This window comes from Thamnophis elegans, chromosome 13 (genome assembly GCF_009769535.1).
Source record: "Thamnophis elegans isolate rThaEle1 chromosome 13, rThaEle1.pri, whole genome shotgun sequence".
NCBI classification, from domain to species: Eukaryota; Metazoa; Chordata; class Lepidosauria; order Squamata; family Colubridae; genus Thamnophis; species Thamnophis elegans.
This window is the reverse complement of record NC_045553.1, coordinates 26,688,731-26,714,653: the sequence shown is the minus strand read 5'-3', so window position 1 is coordinate 26,714,653 and position 25,923 is coordinate 26,688,731. Positions and strand designations below refer to the sequence as shown.

The following is a 25,923-nucleotide window of genomic DNA, read 5'->3' as shown; positions in this document are numbered from 1 at the left end:
ATTTCTTAGCTAGAAGCTGCCTCGCTGCTAATATTATGCAGAGCATTAGCAAAGGACGGTAAGATTGTCCCTTTTTTGTCATAGTATCTTAAACATGTGTTTAAGGCAAACCTGGCAGAAAAACTGCAGACATTTTTGTAATCTTCCACAATCTTCTTTTTAGAATCCCAATTCAGACAGACACTGGTTACAGGTTAATTCAACATCCACAATTTAATTAACAAAGACAATACAATTACAAATAATCGGATTAATAAATTAATTAATTGACAGCGTCTGCCTGAGCGAGTTGTAGATAACTTAAATCCATACTTTAATTGCTCGTTACTCTATTTAAATAAGTTTATGGTCCCAACTCTGTGTGTTTTGTGTAACATTTGCTCCTTTTGAAACAACAGGAAAACACACTGGAGTGTGCAGTCTTTTCACCAATCAGTAATAATGCTGTATACGTGTGACAGGAGGAAACCAGATGGGCCATGGAGGGTTTCCATTTTATTTGCGTATAGTAAGAGGAAAATGATGTCCATCTTCCATTCTTCTCGTTTGAGTTTGAGAAGGGAGTGCAATTTTTATGCAAGATCAATTGGAAAGGGCTATTTCCGTGACCTACTTTTAAAATAAGATTTTTTTAAGAACCGGGCCGTAAATCAATTCAGGCCTTGACAGCTGAGGGGAGGGAAACCCAACTCCTTACAATTTCTCATAGCAAAAAAGGCTCAGGGTACCAAGGAGTCCCCTTCTTACAAAATTTAAATTAATCACAAAAGAAGTTTTAAGGAATGACACACCCTACGCGGGAACCGTTTTGCATTAAGTTTACAACTGGTCTAGTCTGTGGGATTATGTACATATTTACAAAACAAAATAAGTTAGACGGATGTCTCACGAATGCAAATCTTCGCCCTGGGATACAAAGTGAGTTTTTCGCCTGGTTGAGATAGACGGCCATCGAGTCTGGAGAAACGGAATTTGCAGGGCTGGGTCTGCGAAGGAGATGGACGATGAAAGCTGCCGACATTTTGCAAGTTGCAAGGGTAGCGTTTGTGTGTGTGTTCTCCCTGAGGGTCCAGTTCTTTTGTGGGAAAGCGGTTAGACGCCGTTTGCACTTGCTTTGGTGCTCCGGGATGCTTCTATTTTAGTCTTTTAAAAGGAAGGAACAATGAGGAAATATGAGTAACGAAGGTAAAAGGAGACAATTATTGCCTTTTAATTTTTTTCATATGTACCTGTGTTTCCCCGAAAATAAGACCTGGTCTTAATTTTGTTTTCAGCCCCCAAATAAGCACCGGATCTTATATTCGGGGGATGTCTTATCTGCTTACCTTAGGACCACCTTTGCGGTTGCGGCCAGAAGCCATGTGGCACATTGCACCAGTGTTGCTGCTCAAGGCCTACTGACAAGGTATATCAGCCTAAGTGCTACTGCTATTTCCTGTGTACTAACAATTATTGGCATGAACCAGTCTTAGGGGGAGTAGTCATTAAGTAGCAATCCCTCCCACAGTACTAATACTAAAACCATGAGGAAATTTAGGGGAAACAAGAGTAAGGAAGTCTTCCAAATACCGTATTTTTCGAAATATAAGCCGCACTTTTCCCCCCACTCAAAAGAAGGTGAAAATCTGGGTGCATCTTATACACTGAATACAGCATTTTTGGCCTACTGAAACCCCGCTCCCTTTGCAAAAATGGATGTGCAGAGGCTTTTGGTGGCATGTACAGTACAAAAACGTTTTTAAAAAATTTACCTCTTCAAAATTATGGTGCGTCTTATAGTCCGAAAAATACGGTAATGTTCATGGTCACAAGTTTCGGTATGCCAACAACTTAGGCTGCCTCACATCTTCCTTTTAAAATCAGTTGTATCTGGCTCTAGATGCTCCTCTCTGTTTCTTGGCCAAGGGAGCCAGCATTGTCTGAAGACACTACTGTGGGTCATGTGGCCAACATGGCTATATACGCCAAAGGCGCAAGGAGCTTTCCCATCGAAGTGGTACCTATTAATCTACTCGCATTCACATGCTTCCGAACTGCTAGATGGGCGGGAGCTGAGGCAAGTAATGGGAGCTCACCTCGTAGCGTGAAGCTCAGATCTCGAACCTGGGCTTGTCAGCTCTCTGGCTGACAAGCTCAGTGTCTTTAACCACTGAGCCATCCTGCCCCCTTTTTACTGGAACCTGAATTGGAAACAGGATATGGACAAGATAGGCTTCAGATCTAGTAGGATCTTTATGTCCTTCTAACCCAGGCAACCTGAAACACTCAAAAGAGCCACAAAGGTCCTAACTGGAAGCCTCCCCCGCACCCCCGGTCCAATTCTGGAGCTGACTGGAAGTCCGGCTCCAATACCATAGAGTCTCCTCCTAGCGCAGCATCCGTTTTCCTCTACCTGTCCTAAACGAAAGCCCTATCAATTGTGGAGCCAACCAGAAAACCAGTCTCCTCCTGGTGCGCCGTGCTTCCCCCTCCAACTGGAAGCTCCTCTCAAAATTGAGTTGCCGACCAGCGACAGGGAGCCACAGCAGAGGGATGAAGGAGCCACATGCGGCTCCAGAGCCGCAGGTTGCTGACCCCTGTTCTGAGCAAAGGAGAACTTTATAATAGGAGCAGAAAATGATTCACACTTGGCATTACTGCACTACAAGCGTTTCCACATTTCTAGCAGCAGAGTTCAGATTTGTCTCTTGCTGTTAAAAAACAAAAGGGGTTAACAAAGTGCGAAGGTTCACACACACTTATGGGGCAAGTGCGTCAGCTCTTGAAGCATAAAAGTTTCACTTTCTTGCGCTATCTTGTCACTTAGGGCACCTCACTCGACAAGGCCACTGTACAGGTTGTCCTCGACTTACGGCCACAACTGCGCCCAAAATTTCTGTGGCTAAGCAAGATGGTTAAGTGAGTTGTGTCCCACTGTACGACCTTCACTGCCACAATTGTTAAGTGAATCATTCAGTTGTTAAATAAATCTGGCTTCCCGCACTGATTTTGCTGGTCAGAAAGCAGTTGTCAACTCATAAAGCATTCCTGGCCTGCTCTCGAGTTGCCATTGGCAGGAGGGGGGAGAACTAGCAGCTCAGCAGCCACGATCAGAAGTACATTCCACGCGTACCTTTCTCAAGGTTGGATCTCAGGTTATCAGAGCCAACCTGAGAGGCATGTTTTTACAGCCCTCGAAAGTGTTTTGTTGGAGAATGTGATTTATGACACACCCTGGGAGGAGACGGAAAACAGGGTCCCAGTTGAGCCGTAAATTACGTGGGATCAGAGCTGGCTTCATTTGGGTTTCATGCCGACATGTTGCTCCTAATAAATAACTGGATTTCTTTTGAAACTTGGCTTGAGGTTCATGAGTTAAACAGGGTATCCGTCAGAACACATGGTGATCACATGAACCCAGGACACTGCAACGGTCATAAATACATGCCACTTGCCAAGCACCTGGATTCTGGTCACGTGACCATGGGGATGCTGCAGTGGACGTGTGAAAACCATCACAAGTCACTTCCACTTGGCCACTAAATGAATGTTCTATTACAGAATGCAACACAGCGGCATTTGCTTGCTCTCCAGACCAAAAGGCATTCGAGTAGGTAGAAAGGGATGTAGATTCTCCCCACCCATGGACCTTTTGCCAGGTTTTTGTTTTTGCACACTATGAGTCCAAAAGTAAAACTCACCTCTCCCACAGGAGGCTTGACTGACATTTCAGAAACTGGTAATTTGTCTTTTGGAGGCAATATAAATTCTTCATTCTTCAAAGAAGAGAGAAAGAGGAAATGAAGTCAACCAAACTCCATAGAATGCTATTCCAGAATCAGAACCAACTGACAGAATTATTCCATACTCCAAATTCCCACATTCTTAAGAGTAAGGATGCTATCAACTTTCCTCTGCTATCAGAAAGAGCTTGGCTATCATGTGGTACCAATAGCACTTTGAAGTGTCTTCAAAGACAAAAGAGAGCAGCAAGGACCCCTCAGAACTTGGCTATTAATTTCTATTACAATCTGGATTTGGTAGAAGAATTATGGGATATGAGCTAATTCTTGCTGGACCACATTCTTCCATAGCAGAAACATAGAGATAAACTACATTTATACACCCTTCAAAAGAGACAAAAGCTGAGGAGGAAACCAAAAGACGAGAACATATCCTCTACATCTACCAACACCCAGATAAGCAGGGAATAACACCAGACAAACAATCAAGCAGAAAACAATATCTTTTAAGGAAACTACGAAGGAGACAAACTATCAAGCAGAAAACAATACCATAATCGAAGTGAAATGTAGTCTGGATTCCCTGGAGGGAGGGGCTGCGTTCAGGAGGGCAAAGAGTCAATGAAGCATGGAAAGTACGGTTGGGAGAAAGAGGGTTAAGACGGCTCCTCCCTAACTGTTCCCAGGGTGATGCAAATAGTTGTTTTAGTCTGGCAAGATTTCTGTCTACAGGTGAGGGACAACAATGAAACTGAGAAGCAGTGTGATGTGTTTTTCTTGGCTCTTAGACCCTGCCAATCAAGGATCACACCCCCACCAACACTGACAGGGTAAGCTATTATAAATAGGGAACAAACACCACATTCTCTAGAACTGATGATGCTACTTAGATGGGTAATGAAATGTCTCCAAGCAAACAACCAAGCTCAGAGAACACCAAGAACTCCAAAATAGGCACAGCTGAAAACATACACCCCAATTCTCACCTTCCTTTCCTGCACTTTGGGGGCAGAATCCAACAAGGTCTCCTGTTCTTCTACTTCATCATCATCATCATCCATTTCGGCATCCTCACTCTTCAGAGGCTAAAGAACAAATGAAAGGCCTGGGTTAAGACACACCTAGATAACACAAAAGTTTTAAAGACAATGTTGGAGAACCATTTGTCTGAAGTGGTATAGCAGTGTTTCTCAACCTTGGCAACTTGAAGATGTCCGGACTTCAAGTTGCCAAGGTTGAGAAACACTGTGGTATAGGGTTCGCTGCCTAAGCAGGGGGTTGGTCTAGAAGACCTCCAAGCTCCCTTCCCTCTGTTATTCTATTCTAAAAGCAAAATATAACACATATGTGGTTAGAAAGCATTGTGATTTTCTTTAGTCTACTTAAGTTATCAACAAAGCTCAAATTGCAGATACTGCAATTAAACATTTAGCAAGAACAAGAATTCTTTTAGCCTCAAGAAAAGGGTTTTCAAAAAGGTATCAGTAACTGACGACGATTATCTCAGTTAAAGTTACAATAGAGCAAAACCTGAGCCTATGATTCCATATCCCCCTTTTGCCCCCAAAGACAGTGATGGATAACCTTTGGGGAATCACACACACACACACGTGCCCCGCTCTCCTGCACACGCCTGTGTGTGTCCCCCCCATACTCCCACACCCCCCACACAACTACCCCACACCCCGTTTTGGGCACCAAAAATGGGCTGGAGGGGCACCTCCCCTGCCTCCCCGCACATCTCCTGCATGTGCCCCCCCTCTGCATATGCGGTAGAGACCCGTTGAAGCTGAGCAGGGGCAACGGCTCATGTGCCCACAGAGAGGGCTCTGCCTGCTCAAGGTTCGTCATCACAGCCCAAGGGCGCAAAGCCTTTTATGGGGGATAAATTTCTGGATTTACCTTCCGCCATGCTGATGGTAACATAAAAGCCTCATGGGATTTGTTGTACTGTTGTACTACATGTAAGTAGGTTGGTTGAAATATACTGCTGGTTTAAAGTAAAGGAAGGAAATCTGTTACTCTAACAGATTTCCCTCCCCCTTTTCTTCTGAAACGCATTGCAGTGCAGTGAATGTACCCTCCATCTGACTACAATAAGCACATCTGGAAGATGCCAAACAATAGTACTTAGACTTATACACCGCTTCCCAGTGCTTTACAGCCCCCTCTAAGCAGTTTACAGAGTCAGCCTCTTGCCCCCATCAATCTGGGTCATCATTTTACCCACCTTGGAAGGATGGAAGGATGAGTGGACCTTGAATTGGTCAGAATCGAACTCCTGGCAGTGGGCAGAGTCCGCCTGCAATGCTGCATTCTAACCACTGCAGCACCCAGCTCCTCTGAGGCCAAGCAAGGAGAAGCTGCTAACCCTTCCTTCCTAGTCTTGCTTTCCCGTCAGGAAACAGACCAAGTTTGTTTGACAGTCATTGCTACAAAACCTGCTCACCTTAGTGTTGTTCACCATCATCGGTTTGGGACTCACGTCTGTCAAGTACAAGGCACGAGAAAGCAGCAGCAAAGAAGGAGGGACTTTTTCCTTGAGATTCAAATCCAGCCACTGTACAGCAGGGACGAGGAGAAAAATTGTTCACAGCAATTTTCTGGGAAATTAAACTTTTGCAAATCTGAAGCTTTAACATAAGAGGATTGGGGGGGGAAACCCCTCATTTTGCTCTAGCAAGAATCTTCCTTTATATTTTGCACCAATTTGGCTCTCTGACCACCCTGCGAGACCAGAAAATTCCTGACACACTGAAATTGGAAAGTAGATTATGTTTTGTTCTCATGGTCCTTCCCAAAGGTGCTTTGGAAACAAAACAATCAAGGTGAATGGAGTCTTCCCAGATTGAAATTGGTGGGTTATAAATTGCAAGGAGGCGCGATGGCTCAGTGGTTAAAGATGCTGAGATTGTCAGCTTGGGTTCGAGACCCGAGTGCTACTCAATGGGGTGAGCTCCCATCACTTGCCTCGCCTCCTATCCACTTAGAAGTTCAAAAGTATACAAGTAGATAAATAGGTACCACTCCGGTGGGAAAGTAAGAGTGTTCTGTGCATCTGGGTCTATAGTCGTGCTGGCTACATGGCCATGTAAATGTCTTCAGATAATGCTGAAAGTGAGGGGACCCAAATGTCAACTCGCAAAGCATCCCTGGCCTGCTCTCAAGTTGCCTAGGAAAGGGGGGATGGGAAACTGATGAAACGGAATGGCAGCAAAAGACAGATGCGCATTCCAGACTTAGCTTTCTCAATGATGTATCCCAGGGTTACTTACAGCAGCCCGGAGGGGAGTGACTCTCTACCCTGTGAAATTGCCTCGTTAGCAAATGTGATTGATGACACACCCTGGGAGGGGGTGGGAAGAGGGTCATGATTGGGGCTGTAAATTATGTGGGGTCAGAGCTGGCCTCACTTGGGAACGTGCGGACATGAAGCTCCTAATAAATAACTGGATTTCTTTTGAAGCCTGGCTCGAGGCTCATGATTTAATTAGGGCATTTGTCAGAACCCTGACAGCTGGCTCCCTTGGCTAGGATTCAGAAATGAGTCCCACCCTCTAGAGACGGACATGACTGGACAGGGAAAACTTCTACCTTTACCTTTTAGGTTGCAAGAACTCCAACCATAAAGTATGCTAAAGGAGTTAAAACCCGGAAGATACCAACATACCCTTGTTGAAAGATTGAATTGGCTTCCATGTGTAGCGAGACCATATCTGACTCTAAAGCTTCTGGCTGCCAAGCCTGAGCTACCCTCTTTGAGATTTTAACGGCTCAGAATGGAAAGGTAGCTTCCTGCAGCCCAGCCCTCCATCCTAAGGAGCTGCTTTCAGAACCTGCTGAGCGCCACTAAGGACGCCTACTTAAGCAGTCCCTCATTCCCATCTGCTCCATTTGGGTCCTTAGCTCAGCTGGAACAACTGCTTAGGTCTGTAAAATTAAATTGAAATACTTTCTAATCCCGTTCTGAACCAATCAGCCAACTAAAGAGCTGGCCTCAAATTTAGACTTGCCATCTCTCTTAAAAAAAATTTTTTTTTAATTTGCCAGGTCTCGCTGCTTTAGCAGAGTAAGGAAGATACTTAGGGATGATTCACACCCTGGTCAGTGTCTCTTTGCACTTCTACCATCGGGCAGAAGACATTGACGCATAGCCAGCTGGACAAATAGATTTAAAAACAGTTTCTATCCTTGGGCTGTCAGACTCTTAAACACAACCACAATCACTCCACGCACATGCGGAAACGTATGCCTAGTTTTTCTTTTTCTTTTCCCATAATGACTTGCATAGGGATTATTCTTTATGCTATTTATGTTGTTTGTATTTTTTGTCATGGATTGCACCAGTGAGGCTAAAGCCAATTTTGCTGCATACAAGGCTATACCATACTGTATTATTAATTTTGTATCAATTACATTCCTTAGTGCTTTATAAACATCATATTGTCTGGGTATTTTATTTGCTTAGCAATACAGATTCCATTCTTACTCTTCACCCCTTTTTTCCACTGATAAAATAAGTTCCATCTTGGATAATATCCTAGACCTGCCATCTTTTATAGCAACCTTTTCCAATGTGATGCTCTTGAGAATCAGTGAACATCTCCCATTTTTGCAGATGTTGGTTTGGAATAAGAAGTTATTACCTATCGGTAAAGCAGAAATGGTGGCTAAGATGCTGAGCTTGTCGATCAGAAAAGTCAGCAGTTCAGTGGTTACTCCCATTACTCATCCCAGCTTCTGCCAACCTAGGAGTTCGAAAGCAGGTAAAAATGCAAGCAGGAAAATAGGGACACCTGTGGTGGGAAGGTAACAGCATTCCGTGTGCCGTCAGCATTTAGTCATGCCGGCCACATGGCCACGGAGATGTCTTTGGACAGCGCTGGCTCTTCGGTTTTGAAACGGAGATGAGCACCGCCCCCTAGAGTCGGGAATGACTAGCACATATGTGCGAGGAGAACCTTTACCTTTACCTTTAAGGCTGGGGATGGGAGCAAGAGGCTTCCAGGAGGCAAACCATTCTTATTTCTAGCTTTAAAATCCCCCAACTCCAGCATAATAACTTAAAATATATATCTTGTTTCAAAATTTAGCAACAGATTTCAAATACTTGGGACAGTAACAGAGGTCGGTAGAGGTTGTGTTAAAATACCACATGGGCCTTTTGCAAAAAATAAAAAGGTTGGCCTGGCCCATTCTAACATCCCAAACAGATGCTCGGAGGGAAGGATCACCTGTGACATTCAGACAAGAGAATGAAGCAGCCAGATACCTTTGGATATTCTTCTTGGACTCAGTTCCCTTCCCTCCCTCATTCCTAACGTACCTGGTTCAGTTGCTCTTTGAGCTGGTCCTCTGTAAGGCCCAACGACCTCATTCCTCTTGCTCTGCATGCACTCTGGAGCTCAGACACGCTCAAGCCATTAACGCCTTCCTTGGCTATCATCTACAGGCAAGAAAGAGCAAGAATTAGCATCATATGGTTAGGAGCCATGGTGGCGCAGTAGTCAGAGTGCAGTACGGCAGGTTCTTTCTGCTGATTGCCGGCTGAGTGCAATTTGACAGTTCAAATCTCACCAGGTTCAAGGTTGACTCAGCCTTCCGAGGTGGGTAAAATGAGATCCTAGATTGTTGGGGCCAAGAGGCTGACTCTGCAAACCACTTAAAGAGAGTTGTAAAATCACTGTGAAGCGCTATATAAATCTAAGTGCTGTTGCTATTCCTCCCTTCTTCTCTTCCTTTCTCTTATTCCCTTTCTCCTTCTCCTTCCTGGTGCCGCAGTAGTTAGAATGCAGTATTGCAGTCTAATTCTGCTCACTGTCAATGGAGTTCGATTCTGTCAAGGTTGGCTCAGTCTTCCATCCTTCTGAGGTCAGTAAAATGAGGGCCCAGATTGGAGGCAATAGGCTGACTCTGTTAATAGGCTTGGAGAGGGCTGTAAAGCACTGTAAAGCGGTATATACGTCTAAATGCTATTGCTAGTGCTATCACGTAGATCATGTATCAAAATCAAGGCTCCTCCCAGGCTACTGCCATTTTAGAAGGGAAACTAAATAACCTGGCAGAAAGTGAAAAGGAACTAAAGAGCCTCGTGAAGAAGGAGAGTGCCAAAGTTGGCATGAAACTCAACGTTAACAAAACTAAGATCATGGCATCCAACCCTCTCAATTCCTGGCAAATAGATGGGGAAGAAATGGAGGTAGTGACACATTTTATTTTCCTGGGCTACAAGATCACGGCAGATGGGGACCGCAGCCAAGAAATTGGTCTTAGGGGGGAAAGCAATGGCAAATCTAGACAGCAGACTAAAAAGCAGACATCACCCTGCCAACAAAGGTACGTATAGTCAAGGCTATGGTTTTCCCAGTTGCAATGGATGTCTGTGAAAGTTGGACCATAAGGAAGGCTGAACACCAAAGAACAGAGGCCTTTGAACTCTGGTGCCGGAGAAGACTCCTGCGAGTCCCTTGGACTGCAAGGCGATCCAACCGGTCACTCCTAAAAGAGATCAACCCTGACTGCTCTTTAGAAGGCCAGATCCTGAAGAGGAAACTCAAATACTTTGGCCATCAAAGGAGAAGGAAGGACTTACTGGAGAAGAGCCTAATGCTGGGAACGATGGAAGGAAAAAGAAGAAGGAGATGACAGAGAATGAGGTGGCTGGATGGAGTCACTGAAGCAGTAGGCATGAGCTTAAATGGACTACAGAGGATGGTAGAGGACAGGAAGGCCTGGAGGAACATTGTCCATGGGGTCACGATGGGTCGGACACCACTTCACAACTAATGACAAAATAACCTGTTCTTGCCAATAACATGCAAAATTTAGCCAACCTCATTCTTTTGGCCAGCTTGCCCAGAATTTAAAGATAGCTTTCTTTTTAAGAACGAAGATTTTAAAACATAGCTTTGCTTCTTTAAATCTGCATATCTGTAGCCACACATGCTGATATTTTGGTCCAGTACGTGTTGTAGGCAATCAACTGGTTAAAAGGCAGGTAACGGATTAACAACATCCTGCTTAGTTATGAGCCTAGTTTTTATGAGCCTAGTTTCAATCATCTCAAGATAAGCCCATTAAATAAATTAATGAAAATTTATAAACCGCAATTGATGGTCATAGATGACAAGGGAGGAAACGCAATCAAAATTTGCTGGCTGATTCATCTTAACAATACTAAATCAATCTCAGAGAATCCTTAGAAAGGCTAATTAATTAGCTTGAAAGCCTTAATTTTTCCTCTTGCGATATCTGCCTTGATATTAAAACTTCTTTCTCCCACCTTATTTCTTTGTATCATCTGTTAAGCAAATTTCCCATTTAGTACTTTTCATGTCCCCTTCTTGCAATTAGCACCACTGAATTCTAGAACCAGAGAAGATGGCTTATGATCTTGGCGCCCAACTACAAGTGAAAATGGGGTTTTCGTGGAGTTTTCTTTAACAATATTTTTGAACAGGAATGGAATAAGATCGAAGAAATCTCAGCAACTGCATTGTTTTCAGTTTAGGACCGAAGATCGATTTTTTAAAGGCAGAGGCCTTTTCAGTTTAAGATTTTATATATATATATATATATATATATATATATATATATATATATATGTGTGTGTGTGTGTGTGTGTGTGTGTGTGTGTGTGTGTGTGTGTGTGTGTGTGTGTGTGTGTATGTGTATATGTATGTATGTATGTGTATATATATATATGTATATATATGTATGTGTATATATATATACACTGAGCCAAGGTGGCGCAGTGGTTAAATGCAGCACTGCAGGCTACTGCTAGATCAGCAGTTCAGCGGTTCAAATCTCACCGGCTCAGGGTTGACTCAGCCTTCCATCCTTCCGAGGTGGGTAAAATGAGGACCCAGATTGTTGGGGGCAATATGCTGACTCTCTGTAAACCGCTTAGAGAGGCCTGAAAGGCCTATGAAGCGGTATATAAGTCTACTGCTATTGCTATATATGTATGTATATATATATGTATGTATATATATATATGTATGTATATATGTATATATGTGTGTGTGTGTATGTATGTGTGTGTGTGTATGTATGTATGTATGTATGTATACATACATACATACATACATACATACATACATACATATTAGAATAGAATAGAATTCTTTACTGACTGTGTGATTGGGCACACAAGGAATTTGTCTTTGGTGCATAAGCTCTCAGTGTACATAAAAAGAAAATATACATTCATCAAGAATCATAAGGTGCAACCAGGGTTGAAATTCAGCAGGTTCTGACAGGTTCTGGAGAACTGATAGCGGAAATTTTGAGTAGTTCGGAGAAGTGGTAAATACTACCTCTGGCTGGCCCCAGAGTGGGGTGGACATGGAGATTTTGCAGTATCCTTCCCCTGGAGTGAGGAGGGAATGGATGTACACCACTGGGTACAACACTTAATGATAGTCATAGGGTACAAATAAGCAATCAGGAAACAATCAATATCAATATAAATTGCAAGGACACAAGCAACAAAGTTACAGTCCTGCAGTCATAAGTGGGAGGAGATGGGTGAGAGGAGCTATGAGAAGACTAATAGTAATAGTAATGCAGCCTTAGTGGATGGTTTGACAGTGGGGAGGGAATGATTTGTTTAGCAGAGTAATGGCATTCGGGAAAAACCTGTTCTTGTGTCTAGTTGTCTTAGTGTGCGTGTTCTATAGCATTATTTTGAGGGTAGGAGTTGAAACAAAGTTGAAATTTGTTGTTACAAATGGACTCTTTGTGAAAGATGAGAATACTAATCAATTTACTGATATGTGGTGCAGACAAACCAGAGTAATTTTTTCCCCCATTTGCGGTCAAGTTCTCACTAGACTTTTTTTTTTTTAAGATATAATTTTTATTAAACATTATTACCTTTAAAAAACAGAAAAAAAAACAATACAACGACATAAATACAACGACATAAGCAAGACAAATCATACATAAAACATACAGATACAGATGCCGTTTTAGACATACAACCCCCCCTCCCCCCCCACGGTGACAGTCATTCACAGCCCAGTTTTTCTTTCTTTCCTCATTATTAGATCACTAAGCCACATCTTCTCATTGCAAGATTCAGGGATCTATTACAGTACCTATGTTAACTTTCCCCATTTTAAGTCCCTGCTGTTCTCCTAGTCGCCCACATATACCATAGGTTCCAGCTAAGATAATGTTCTGTTTCTCCTTTGTCCCTCAGCCAACCCGTCATTCTGTCCATTTCTGCGCATTCGTAGATCTTTTTAATTAATGCATCTTCCGGCGGTATAGTGGTGGATTTCCAAAATTGTGCATAGGTTATTCTTGCGGCCACAATTATATGCAGGCTCAAATGCCATATTGAACTGCTTATGTTATCTGGTTTGATGCTTAGTAACAGGTTCTCAGGTCTCCATTCAATGTTTGCCCCGGTAACCTCTTTTAACCATTTTTTAATCCTTTTCCAATATTTCGTGGCCTCAGTACAGGACCACCAAATATGGTAGAATGTGCCGTCCTTTCTTCCACATTTCCAACACAATGGAGATAGTAATTTTTTTCCCCATTTGCGGTCAAGTTCTCACTAGACTTGAGAGGCTATCTCAGAAGAAGTTGGACTCATGGAGGGTTTATTTGGTTTTTTTCTTGCACTTACAGAAAGTCAGACCAGATGATCTTCATGGTCTCTTTCCAAAGCATCAGTAATCAACGCCTTAAAGACCTTAATCCAGCAATCCCCAATCTTTCTGGCTTGGTGGCCAGGCCGTATGTGTGTGTGTGTGTGTGTGTGTGTGTGTGTGTGTGTGTGTGTGAGAGAGAGAGAGAGAGAGAGAGAGAGAGGAAGAGAGAGAGAGAGAGAGGATGGTTCTGTGTGAGCAGCAGGGGTGCCCTTTGGTCACACAAATGGAGCTTCACACGTGAGCATGAATGCCCCCCAGTCGCGCAGGTGGAGCTGAACGCATGCGCTCACCCACCACTTGGGCGTCCTGGATCCAAACGGCCCATAGCCCGGAGCATGCGTTCAGCTCCACCTGCGCGACTGGGGGGCATTCATGCTCACGTGTGAAGGCTCCAGCCTGGGGATTGGGTATTCCTGCCTTGTTATATCATTCCTATCTCAAATAACTGTTGTGGGCCGCCAGCGGGGCTGGTAGCAGATTCAGACAGTGAGAAGGTTGAGGAGGAACATGGGCCAGTCCTGGAGCCTGGGGAAGGCTCTGATAAGAGCTTTGTGTCAGAGGCAGAGAGGGGGCCAGAGCCGTCTGACAGTTATCAGCTGCTTTCAGAGTCAGACATCAGTGAGGCAGACAAACAGCTATAGCCTGTTCCCAGTGTGCGCATGCGCAGAGTTGCCAGATGAAGGGAACAGCTAAGGGGTTGCCTTGGAGTAAGGCCACAGATGAATGATGAATGGCCCCTCCCAGAGGAAACAAAAGAGGAGCAAAAGAGGAGTGGAGTTTGCAGGAGACAATTAGTTCCCTTAATTGGTTGGTGACTCTCCAAGACTCCTTGCCAAGTTTTGCAGAGATCAGCCTGGCAGCTATTCCAAGCCAGATAAGGTCTGTGACCGTAAATCCTCCCTTGAAAGACTTTGCTAGGTGTGAATGAGCAGAATTCATAGTAAATTAATAAAAGGGCTTTTGTCGGGACCAAGAGTTTGCTTCATGCTCTTGGGAAGCCTAGGACAGAGCAAGAACTGTCTGCAGATCTCAACCTACAACTGCAATATCCATCTGTAGTTAAAGTATTAATTTTCAGTATTTGGACACAAAGGTTTTCAAACTTGGCACTAGAGCTAGAGACCCTGGTTCAATTCTGCACTGATCAGGGGGCTCCGGGCCAATCATGGTTTCTTGGACTAACCTACCAGTTATCATGGGTTAACATGAGGAAAGATTCTTAAACTCGCTGAGAACAGTTACAAGCACATTCAATAATTCAATACTGAAGGAGCAATTTTCCCAAACTCTTGGCGAAAGGCGGAGGCATCTCCTTACCTCGTCGTCAACCTTGATGGATCTGAGCTTCATTAAAAGCTGGAAGCGGAGGAGGTTGTTGGTGCCAATGGGCTGTAACTCCAGCAGTTTGCAAAGGATGACCAGCTGGGACCGCTCCAAGTGTTCCAGCGTCAGCTCATCCTCAAACAGTTTGGAAAACTTCACAATTTCCTGGGTGCTGGGTTGTTGGCCGCTATGTCGAACCTACACATGACAATAAATGAGGACTCCAGAATTAAAGATAAAGGTTCCCCTCGCAGGGAAGGTGCTCATTTCCGTTTCAACGCCGAAGAGCCAGCGCTGTCCGAAGACGTCTCTGTGGATATGTGGCCGCATGGCTCAATGCCGAAGGCGCACGGAACACTCTTACCTTCCCACTAAAGGTGGTTCCTATTTTTCTACTTGCATTTTCACGTGCTTTTGAACTGTTAGGTTGGCTGAAGCTGGGAGAAGTAACGGGAGCTCACTCCGTGCTAGGGATTCGAACCGCCAACCTTTCTGATCGACAAGCTCAGTGTCGTTCACTCCTGAATTAGGTCTCCCCAAACCCATCACTAGTTTTCTTTATAATAATAAGGGCGCCCAAATTAAAGACTTTTCCCTCGCAAAAAGAAAAGTTTGGTACAACCTTTTTTACCTCAATACAGCGAGCAAAATTTTTCTTGTCCGCCACTGATTTTAATGATACATATTTGGCAGTCTTTTAATATTTCATATTTTTCCCCTTTTAATTTTTGACAATGTTTTTCAATATTTTTTCATTTTCTTGGTTTTATTACAGTTGTAGAAAATCTAAGGCTGTTGGCAGCAAGAAATATATTTTCATTATTTGGATCTACTGTAATTATTCATTCTTGTTCAGAAAATTGGACAAGAGAGCTGTCTTAAACGAAGAAGCCGTTTCTAATAAATGCATTCTGTTAAAATCATTAGAAGCCTCAGAGTGGTATGAAATTACAGGAGACAAACTTACAATAATACTTCTAACATCAAAATAGAATTAAAACCGCATAACACTTCCCTTCAGCCATAAGCTTATAGATTGTCCCAAAGGTATTGTTCAAAAGACAACTGGACTTTCTTGGTTTTTTTTTCCTTTGAAAATGTTCTTCAGAACTGAAGGAGCTTCTTGGATGAGAAGCGAAACATTTTCAAAGGAAAAAAAAAAGCAAGGAAGCCCATCTGCCGTTTGAACAAATGTCTATGGAGATTCTCAGTCATCCAGGTCGTGGTTGCCCCAAAGGTGCTTTTTCAAGAGGCAACTGGTTTTTTTCTTTGAAGAAGTTTCGCTTCTCATCCAAGAAGCTTCTTCAGAAGCAATGTGTTGATTGAGGCTGCATCAAACTCTTAAGAGGGTTATTTTTGATGTTTCAAATGTTTGTTTATATAATTCAGGGGTGTACAACCTTGGGAACTTTAAGACACGTGGGCTGCATGCTGGCTGGGGAGTTCTGAGAGTTCAAGTCCAAAAAGTCTTAGAGTTGCCAAGGTTGAACGGTTTTCATTTACCGTATTTTTCAGACTACAAGATGCACCAAGATTTTGAAGAGGTAAATTTTTTTTTTTAAAAAAAAACGTTTTTGCACTCTGCAGGCCTCCCAAACCCTCTGCACGCTTTGTTTTTTTGAGAAAAAGGGGCATGCAGAGAGTTTGAGAGGCCTGTAAAGTGCTCCTGGGGACTGGGGAGGGCACAAAATGAGCAAAAACAGTTCATTTTTTTTGCAAAAAACGGGGTGTGCAGAAAGTCTGGAAGGCCTGCAAAGTGCTTCTGGGGGGCTTGGGAGGGCAAAAACAGCTTGGATTTTGTGAAAAACGGGCCCATTTTTAGCTTGTTTTTGCCCTCCCTAGCTCCCAGTAGCACTCTGCAGGCCTCCCAAGCCCTCTGCGCGTCCATTTTTGCGAAAAACGGGATGCATGGGACAGGGTTTTGGGAGGCCAAAAATGTTGTATTCAATGTATGATGCACCCAGATTTTCACCCTCTTTTTGGGGAGGGGGGAAAGTGCATCTTATACAAAAAAATACGGTAAACAGTTCCGTCTTATGAGAGACTTTTGAAGCTTATCAACAATTTTTCAACGAAGCATAAAACTCCAGGACTCCAGCTTTTCTATGCACTGAGGGACGCTTACCTTCTGAACATAGGAAGAGAACAGCTGGGTAGCTGCCCCTGTGCTGGCTTTGTTTCTTCGGGCCAACTCTGTGATTGTCTCCTGCAAGAATTTGGCTAGCTCCAACTTCGCACTCAGCTTCTTCCTCTGCTTTTCTTCCTTGGTGCAAAGAATAATGAGAAAGGTTAAGGGATTCTCTCACAGAGCAAATGAGCTACTTTGCTGCTCTTGGCAAAAGGAAAGCTCTATTTTCTTTTCATTGGACCACTTTGCTGGGAATGAAGGGGGGGGGGGAAGGACAATCTAAAGGGAGAGAGAGAGAGAAAAGTATCAAAAAAGATAAAGGAAGAGCCAAAGAGCCAACAATGGTTTTTTAATATATACTGCTACCTATTCTGCACTTCAAACCCCTCCATAGACAGACGCAAACAGTATAGCTTCAAGGCAATGTATATTTTTATATTACCCCCTCCCAAAAGCTTTAAAGACGTTTAAAACTCTTTCCAGTCATCTTTGCAACAGTACAAGTAGTCCTCAACTTACAACCAAAATTTCTGTTGCTAAGCAAGACAGTTAAGTGACTTCTGCCCCATTTTACAAACCTTTCTTGCCAGTTGTCAAGTGAATCACTGCAGTTGTGAGTTTGGTAACACGGTTGTTAAGCGAATCAGGCTTCTCCGTTGACTTGGCTTGTCAGAAGTTTGCAAAAGGGGATGCCATCACCCCTGGAGACACCAAAACCGTCATAAGTACATGCCAGTTGCCAAGCGTATCCATTTTGATTACGTGATTACAGGGAGGCTGCAACAGTTGTAAGCGTGAAAAACGGCCATAAGCCACTTTGTCCAGTTCTGTTGTAACTTTGAATGGTCACTAAAGGAATGGTTGTAAGTTGAGGATTACCTGCATATGCCAGTGTTGTCATACACTTCCTAGCTCTTCTGGAGGGTACAGCATATGCCATTGTGGTACATTCTAATTCTAAATTATCTCTGGGATTTTAGAATAGAATAGGAAGAGAGAATAAAAAAGAGATTTTTTTATTGGCCAAGTGTGATTGGACACACAAGGAATTTGTCTCCCATGCACAAGCTCTCAGTGTACATACCAACAACATTTACACAAGTGATAAATCATAGATCATAAATCAGAATAGAGTAGAGTAGAGTAGTGTAGAGTAGAGTAGAGTAGAACAGAACAGAACCAATATGGAATGGAATGAGCTGGAAGGGATCTTCAGGGTCTTCTAGTCCAGCCCTCTGTTCAAGCAGGAGACCCTATACCATTTAGTATAGTATAACCTTTATTGTCATTGTACAAAATAAACACAACAAAATTGGGTGCTATTTCAGACAAGTGGCTGTCCAGTCTCTTCTTAAAAACCTCCAGTGATGGTGCGCCCACAATTTCTGGAGACAAGCTCGCCCACTGGTTAATTGTCCTCACTGTCAGGAAGTTTCTCCTTAATTCCAGGTTGCTTCTCTCTTCAATTACCCAAATTGCTTCTCTCTTGGATTAGTTTCCATCCATTATTTCTTGTCCTGCCCTCTGGACGCTTTGGAGAACAGGTTGACCTCCTCCCCACCCCCTCTTCTTTGTGGCAGCCCCTCGTAAATCATAAAGAAGTGATAAATCATAAGATACCAATAGGAGAAAGTAGTAGGAAAAATGAGAAGAGAGAAGAATGTCTCAGGCAAATCTTTACAAATGGCAGAGCAAGATAATTCTGTTGCATGCTAGTCTCTTTAAATATATTTTATTCATTTTTCACATTCCATTTGCAATCATTTATATACAGGGTATTTACTATAAAAAAAGAAAAAAAAGAAAAAGGGAATAAAACGAACAAGTAAAAAGGAAACACAACTCATCATTCACAACCCCACCTAACCCTTCCATCCTCCATACACCCCATCTACCCCCTCCAACTTTCCTTTCTCCCTCTAACACTCCCCTCCTACTTCCCTTTCCCCTCAAACCTTCCTTCTCCCCTTACTCCCAGGACACCCTCCTTACATTCCCCTTACTCCTTCCTTACTCCTCCCTCTTCTTTCCCTCTACCTCCCTCCTTGGTGTATGCCTTTATTCGAGTGTTGTTTGATCTGATAAAAGTAAAATGAACCAAGGAAAAAAAAAAAAAAAAAAAAGGAAAAAAAAAAAAAGAACCACCGTATATAAATACATTCTTGTTCTTATTAAGACTATGTTAACACCCCCCCCACCCCACCCCCCACAAATCCCCATCCCTAATCCTCCCGACTTCCCAGGGCCCACACCTGGCACTACCTTCTGTCTAAAATATCTTGTATACATATGGATTAAAAAATAAAAGTAATATATCAAAAGAAAAAAAAAAGCAGAGGAAAAAAAAAAGGAGAAAATAAAAGAGAAAAGAGAAAAAAGAAAAAAAAGAAAAAAAAAGAAACCACTCTTTGCGTTGATCTCAGCCCCCCATCTTTATCTATGCTTAAATAGTATAAATCATTCTATCTATATTTTATTCTCGTCTCTTACTTCTTTGCTATTTACCCCAACCTTCTGTAGATTCTCCCGTTCCTCTTCCTAAACCTCATGATCCCTTCCAATAAAATTTAAGCAACGTGGTTCATGCCATATATTCAAATATAACTTTACAGACAAGTAATCAAACTTTCCCTTCTAGTAAAATTTAAACAGCGTAAATGATCTTTCTTTACCCCCTTTTCAAACAGTAATTCAAAATAATCTAACCAAACTTCCCCTTCTTAGTAAAGTTAAGCAGCGTAGATCAGATATTACTTTACACAGGAATCAATTTCTATCTTAAGATAATTCCAACCGACTTCCTCTTCTAATAGGATTTAAATAACTTAGTTCATTCCACATGCATTTTACCCTCATCCCTCACTTGTCTGATATTTACCACTATCAAATTTATACTAGCATTTGTTTAAAATATAACTCAGAGCGATTTAAGTAGCATGGATCATTCCACATATTCAAATAATACTTTCAGCAAGAGTCAGTTAACCTTCTATTTTAAGGTAGTCCCTTCTAACAAAGTTTAAACAACATAAATCATTCCGCATTCTTTTTACACTTATCTTGAGATAATCCCAAGCGGCTTTCTGTTCTAATAAGCTTTAAACAACGTAAATTTTACCCTCATCCCTTGCTTGTCTGATGTTTACCACAAATAACGTAGTTCATTCCACATGCATTTTACCCTCATCCCTTACTTGTCTGATATTTACCACTATCAAATTTATACTAGCATTTGTTTAAAATGTAACTCAGAGCGATTTCAACCAACTTTCCCTTCAAATAAAAGTTAAATAGCATGGATCATATTCAAATAATACTTTCAGCAAGAGTCAGTTAACCTTCTATTTTAAAATAGTCCCATCTAACAAAGTTTAAACAACATAAATCATTCCGCATTCTTTTTACATTTATCTTAAGATAATCCCAACCGGCTTTCTATTCTAATAAGCTTTAAACAACGTAAATTTTACCCTCATCCCTTGCTTGCCTGATGTTTACCACTATCAAATTTATGCTAACGTTAATTTAGAATCTAGCTCAAAGTAGTTTCACCCAGCTTTCCCTTCTGATAAAAATTAGTCCGCTTTTTCTACCGGAGAGAGGTCTCAAACCCCCATTCAGTCCTCAACTTTAGCAAGCATTTTGAAGTGTCTAAATTCTCGATCTCCGTTTTTCTGCTTCTCCGAGGGAGGAGGGGCTACCCCCTCCATCTTGCAGCCACATGGCCAGCCGCTTGCCTTCTCCTTCCGCTTGTCTCTCCTCTCTTCCAAGCGCGTCAGGAAGTCCCGCCTTCAGAATCCTACAATAGAAATCTTGAGCCTCCGAAACAGAGTTAAGACGAAATCTTTGATTCTCAAATGTAACCGTGATACCGGCAGGGGCCTCCCATCTGTATCGAATCTGTTGACTCCTAAGCTCCTTAGTTAAAAAGGTGTAGTCCCTTCTTGCCTTCAGCATCTGAAGAGGAATATCTTTGAAAACAATCAGGTCCTGGCCGTCAACTCGGAAACTGTTATTATGAAACTTTTGCACAATCGCATTTCTAGATTCTTTTGTAGAGAAATGTATAATTATGTCCCTCGGGAGCTGTCGCTGTTCCGCTATCAATGAGTTCTGGCGATAGATTTTCCGAATCTGCCAATCAAAGTTAAGTCCCGGGCTTCCCAGCACATGGCTGAAGGCTTCAGCAAAGGTCTGTTTCAAATTCTCTTGCTCCTTTTCACGGAATCCTCTGACTCTTATTGCAAATGCCTTCCTATTAAAATTTATCATCATAAGCTGTTCTTCGTTATCTCTAATTTTTTGTTGTAAAATTTGAATATTGGTAGTCAAATTAAAATTAGCCTTCTCCAGACTTTCCAATTTGTTCTCTATTTCAGCAGAGTAATCTGACAGGGCAGACACGGCTGCAAACGTATTCGCCTTCATTTGATTAACTTTAGATTTTAGATCATCATAAAGTTCCAATACAAATTCCTTAATTTCTTGCTTAAAGGCATTAAACATTTTAAAGAGATATTCCTGTGTTAAAAATTCTCCAGTAGAGGGCGTAGGAGACAAAGGCTGTGTTTCCAGAAAAAATTCTTTAAATTCTTTAGACACATTTGTAGCAAGACGCTTCTTTGATCTGGGTGCCATAATAAATAAACAAGTAAGCAGCGCTTCGCTCCCCTCTATTTCCAAAGAAGAAGAGTTTATTTTGTTAAGGAGCGGTCTGCAGGAAGATAAACCCGGCTAAGTACATCCAGTAATCATCCACGGAGAGAAATCGCCATTTTGAGGTCTATTTAGACAAAGAAGTCTCTAAGACGAATGGTGCTGGTATTTAAGATAGTAATAAAAGCATAAATCTCACAGGGGTGGTACCCTCCCGTATCAATTCTAGCTTGAAAAAACTTTGTTTTGTCCTGGGGGGGGCTAGCCTGTCTGGGGCTGCCAAAAAAAAAAAAAAGGCAGCTGAGAAGAAATGGCTGGAGATAAAAGCTCCGCTTCGGCTGGATCTAATCTCTTTCCACAGCCAAAAAAAGAAAAAGCCTGTGGCTTACGAATAGACCCTAGCCTACGGAGCTATCCTCCCTGCCCCTTTCTTAGCCAAAAAGGGGTGCTATCTATGATCTTATTTAGATATACAAACCAGATCTCTGAGGAGCTCGGTGGAGCCCTCCTCGGCAACAGGCCACGCCCCCAGGAAGTCCCGCATGCTAGTCTCTTGACCATGCTAGCCCATAATGCCTATTTTATTAGTCCTTTCATTTCACGCTTCTGCCCTGCCGCCTGCGGGAGGAGGGTGCATTATGATGTGCCTTGTATCCTCTCCGTCTGAGCAGGAGAAAAATTCCATCAAACTTATTCAAGAGCTTTGTATCTTGGTGAGGATTTGAACAAACGTCATCCTAGGTTCTTGTCCTCCTCCACTTCTTGCGGAGATTAATTTTTCTAGCCGGGTAGATTTATATTGTGCTGGAGGCAAAGGGTTCCAAAGACATAGGCATACAAACATCGAGGTGTTTTTTTTCCCCCAAAAATATTGACAAACTGACCTTTTTCGATTGCGTTTCAAAGGTTGAAGGCAACATCTCGGGAAAGAGTTTAAGAAATACAGGTAACAGGAATTCCATGAAAGGTACGATGATGAACACCAAGAAAGGAACCAGCCGGAAAAGATCCGCTGATGTTCTCATCAGCTGCAGAAAAAGAAACACAAGCCAAAACATGAAGTTGTTCACACATTGCCCTCAGGTCCACAGGTGGCACACAGAGCCCTCTCTGTGGGCATTTCCACCGTCGCCCAAGCCCAGCTCCACTGTGCGTGCGCGCCTCCCGTCGGCCAGCTGGTCTTTGGGTCTCTGCCGCGCATGCACGGGGTCTTCACCAATCTCCGTAGTTTTTCCTCAGCACGCCCTAGCTTTCTCCTGCATTCCTGCTCCCTGTGCCTTCCCCGATCTCCGCAGGTGCCTCTTCTGTGGCAGGAATGGAGGAGAGAGCCTGGGCGCGCTGGGGAGAAACTGCGGAGATTGCAAGCCCCCACTTCCCGCACCTCATTTTGGGCCTGATAAGCCTCCTGCACCAACCTGGAAGCCAAAACGGGGGGGGGGGGATCGGGGTGCATGCGCGGAGTGCTTGGGGCACACCCGCGTGTTTTTTGCATGCACACGCATACACCTTGGGCAATTGGCACCAAAAAGGTTAACCATCGCTGCCCTAAGACATGGGTAATCGTAAATATGTTTCAATAAGCCACGATACTGGAATCATGGAACATTACTCAAACCAAATGTCAGGCCTGCAGTCATATTCTTTTTAGGATCTTTGGCCTGCCACAGACTCTATTATTTTACTAGGCTGTTTTATTAGTGGGGTAATTGGGAGGGGGAATAGTAAGGAGTAGAATTGTAGAATGTGTTGTTGTCAAAATAAAACATTCCTTTCCAGAAGCCCAAGGTCACCTCTGCACCTGACCGGAAGTGGATGGGCGGAGATGCCAGTGTGGCAATGGAAGACCATGCGATGGACTTGTGGGTGTGGGGACAAGATCATGAACTTTCAACTGGGTGGGAACCCCGGGAAGCTTTCAGATTCAGGTTTCCCACAGATGTACCAATATGTCTTTCTTAATAAATTGGAACTTTGAGGAAAGTTCTGCCTTGGACTCTGATTTAATTCTGGATGATATTTGGAAGGCTGACACCAAAACCGAGTAAACCAAATATTGGCTTATGACCCTCCCTGAATCTCTCTCCTTTCCACTAAAAAGACCAGGGAGATATCCTGCTCCAAGAAAGCACTTTGTCAAATTAATTTCAGGGTGCCAACATTTTATCTGCAGAAATGCTGGCCGCATCCCTGCTTGTTTTTAAGAAATAAGTCAAAGCCGTTTTAGCCAACAACTTTTCTGCTTTGCATGAGAAGGTGGGTTCAGGATGCAGGTCTTACCATTATGTGCAACCGAACCTTTGGGGGGGAAGGCAAATATATGTGTGTCCCAGGGCAATGTTGCAGGATCCAATCTGGGTCTGTTACCGGGACCAGAGGTTTCATTCTCCGAGCTTTCGGACTGGTGCTGGAGCCCATCCTCTGAGAACACCTCTCTAGAGGAGTGTTTGTTTTGGGTTATTCTATGCGTAGTATTTATGTGGTGCCTGGTTGTGTGTGGCTTTTTATTTGTTGATAGGGGTGTTGGTAACGCAGTGGCTCAAGGGACGTGGTGGCTCAGTGGCTAAGACGCTGAGCTTGTTGATCAGCAAGTTCGGCAGTTTCAATCCCTAGTGCCGCGTAACGGAGGGAGCTCCCGTGACTTCTTCCAGATTCTGGTCGTAAGTCGTGAAAGCTATAAAGCAAGATGCCATGTAACTGGACGTGATTTTGTGATATTTTTCTCAGCAGTCATTAAGCGAACACCACAGTTGGTAAGTGAACTCCCTGTCCTCTATGGAGTGGGTTTGGCCCGAGACAAGAAATAAATGTCAATCTCCAGCAAAAACCATCATAAATTGCAGTCACATGATTGCGGGCCAATGCAATTAGTTGTAAATATGAGTTGCCGAATGGGCAAAATGTGGTGATATGACTGGAAGAGAGGATGACATAAGAACTTCAAAACCAGATTGTCAGTAGAATGGTGTCCATTATAACTTTGACTGCAATTTGAGGACTGCCGGTATGGCACCAAGGAATCAGCATTCAGGTTGAGAAGCAACCTGAAACTTTGCTCCAGAATCCCAGGGGAAATTACCTGGGAAACCGTCTTCCAGGCCTGATGCTCTAATCCAGCAATTGCTCTTATAGCAATAGCACTTAGGACTTATATACTGCTTCAGAGTGCTTTACAGCCCGAAATGGTTTACAGAGTCAGCATATCGTCCCCCTAACTATCTGGGTCCTCATTTTACCCACCTCGGAAGGACGGAAGGCTGAGTCAACTATGAGCCTGGTGAGATTCGAACTGCCAAACTGCAGGCAGCCGGCAGGCAGCAGAAGTAGCCTGCAGGACTGCACTCTAACCACTGGGCCACTGTGGCTCTTATGGGGGAAATGAACAAGAATGTAGAAACAGCCAAAGCAAAATGCCTGCCTCTCCCTTATTCAGCCCATTGATCAACTGAGGGATTAAGTCACTTTATGTCAGATTTGTTTTGCTTCGTCCAGCAAATTAAGAATCCGCTGCTGAATGCCGTCCATTCAAGAGGAAGCAATCAGCCATGGGCAGGGGGCTAGTTTGCTGGCAGCGCCCCCAAAGCCAGCCAATGCTCACCCTTCGCCTCTCCCGCCTGGTGAGGATTTGCCCGTGTAACAGTCTCCAGACCATCCGAACAGCGACTTTCGTGTCAATCCAAAGCAAGTGGAATCCATTGTAATAATGTCTCAGTTCGTCTACAATCCTCTGCCAGAGAGACCGCCTGGCAGTCCCTGCGGCTTTGTCTGGAAGGCCAGCCGGAGTGGGGTCGGTTTTTACAGTACTTGGCTCAGGGCGAGGTTTGTCCTGATGCCAGGAAGCTGACGTGCGAAGCATCCGCATCGGTCCGATGAGCAAGTGAGGCCAAGCGCTGCCCTGCGGTGAACTGGAGAGGAGCTGGTGGCTTTCGGAGTCCTTCGGGAACATTCCATTGTGGTGGGAATCCAACAGTTGAGCCAGGGCAGCTGACGAGGAGAACAGGGAGCAACAGGAGTGTACGAGCAGGCATGAGCCTCTGGAAGAGAAAGAGTCTAAATCAAGGGGGGTTCAGATTCGATTTCATGGAGGGCTGTTTGACCTCGGGAGTGGGGCATGGCCAGCTTGACGTCACTAGTGTCAGGGGTGGCCCGCGGTGTCTCTGCCAGAGAAAACAGGCTCTTGAGCTCCGTTTTCAGCTGGGACAGCCTCCCGCAACCCTCTGCCAGTGAAGCGTGCAGCCCTCCTGACCTCTGTTTTCTCTGGCAGAGGGTTGCAGGAGGCTGTCCCAGCTGAAAACGGAGATTGGGAGCCCGTTTTTGCTGGGAGAGACACCATGGGCTGGTCCTTTGCTGTTTCCAGGGTGGCCCCATGGGCCAGATCTAAGCATCCCCGTGGGCACGATATAGCCCATGGGCCTTGAGTTTGACACCC

At 43.7% G+C, this 25,923-nt stretch overlaps 1 protein-coding gene across 3 annotated transcripts in view; it reads right to left on the bottom strand.

Moving 5' to 3' along the window:
• Window positions 1-187: 187 nt before the first annotated feature.
• Window positions 188-25,923, bottom strand: part of LETM2 (leucine zipper and EF-hand containing transmembrane protein 2) — a 31,184-nt gene continuing 5,448 nt past the window's right edge. For all 3 annotated transcript variants that reach the window (XM_032229815.1, XM_032229813.1, XM_032229814.1), the window contains 9 exons: window positions 25,093-25,528; window positions 22,382-22,525; window positions 16,839-16,976; window positions 14,708-14,911; window positions 9,049-9,168; window positions 6,172-6,282; window positions 4,709-4,807; window positions 3,681-3,755; window positions 188-1,143 (listed from right to left, as the gene is read on the bottom strand). In XM_032229815.1, the coding sequence (XP_032085706.1) occupies window positions 1,093-1,143; window positions 3,681-3,755; window positions 4,709-4,807; window positions 6,172-6,282; window positions 9,049-9,168; window positions 14,708-14,911; window positions 16,839-16,976; window positions 22,382-22,525; window positions 25,093-25,528 (1,378 nt within the window). In that variant the 3' untranslated portion in view covers window positions 188-1,092. The remainder of the gene's footprint in view (window positions 1,144-3,680; window positions 3,756-4,708; window positions 4,808-6,171; window positions 6,283-9,048; window positions 9,169-14,707; window positions 14,912-16,838; window positions 16,977-22,381; window positions 22,526-25,092; window positions 25,529-25,923) is intronic.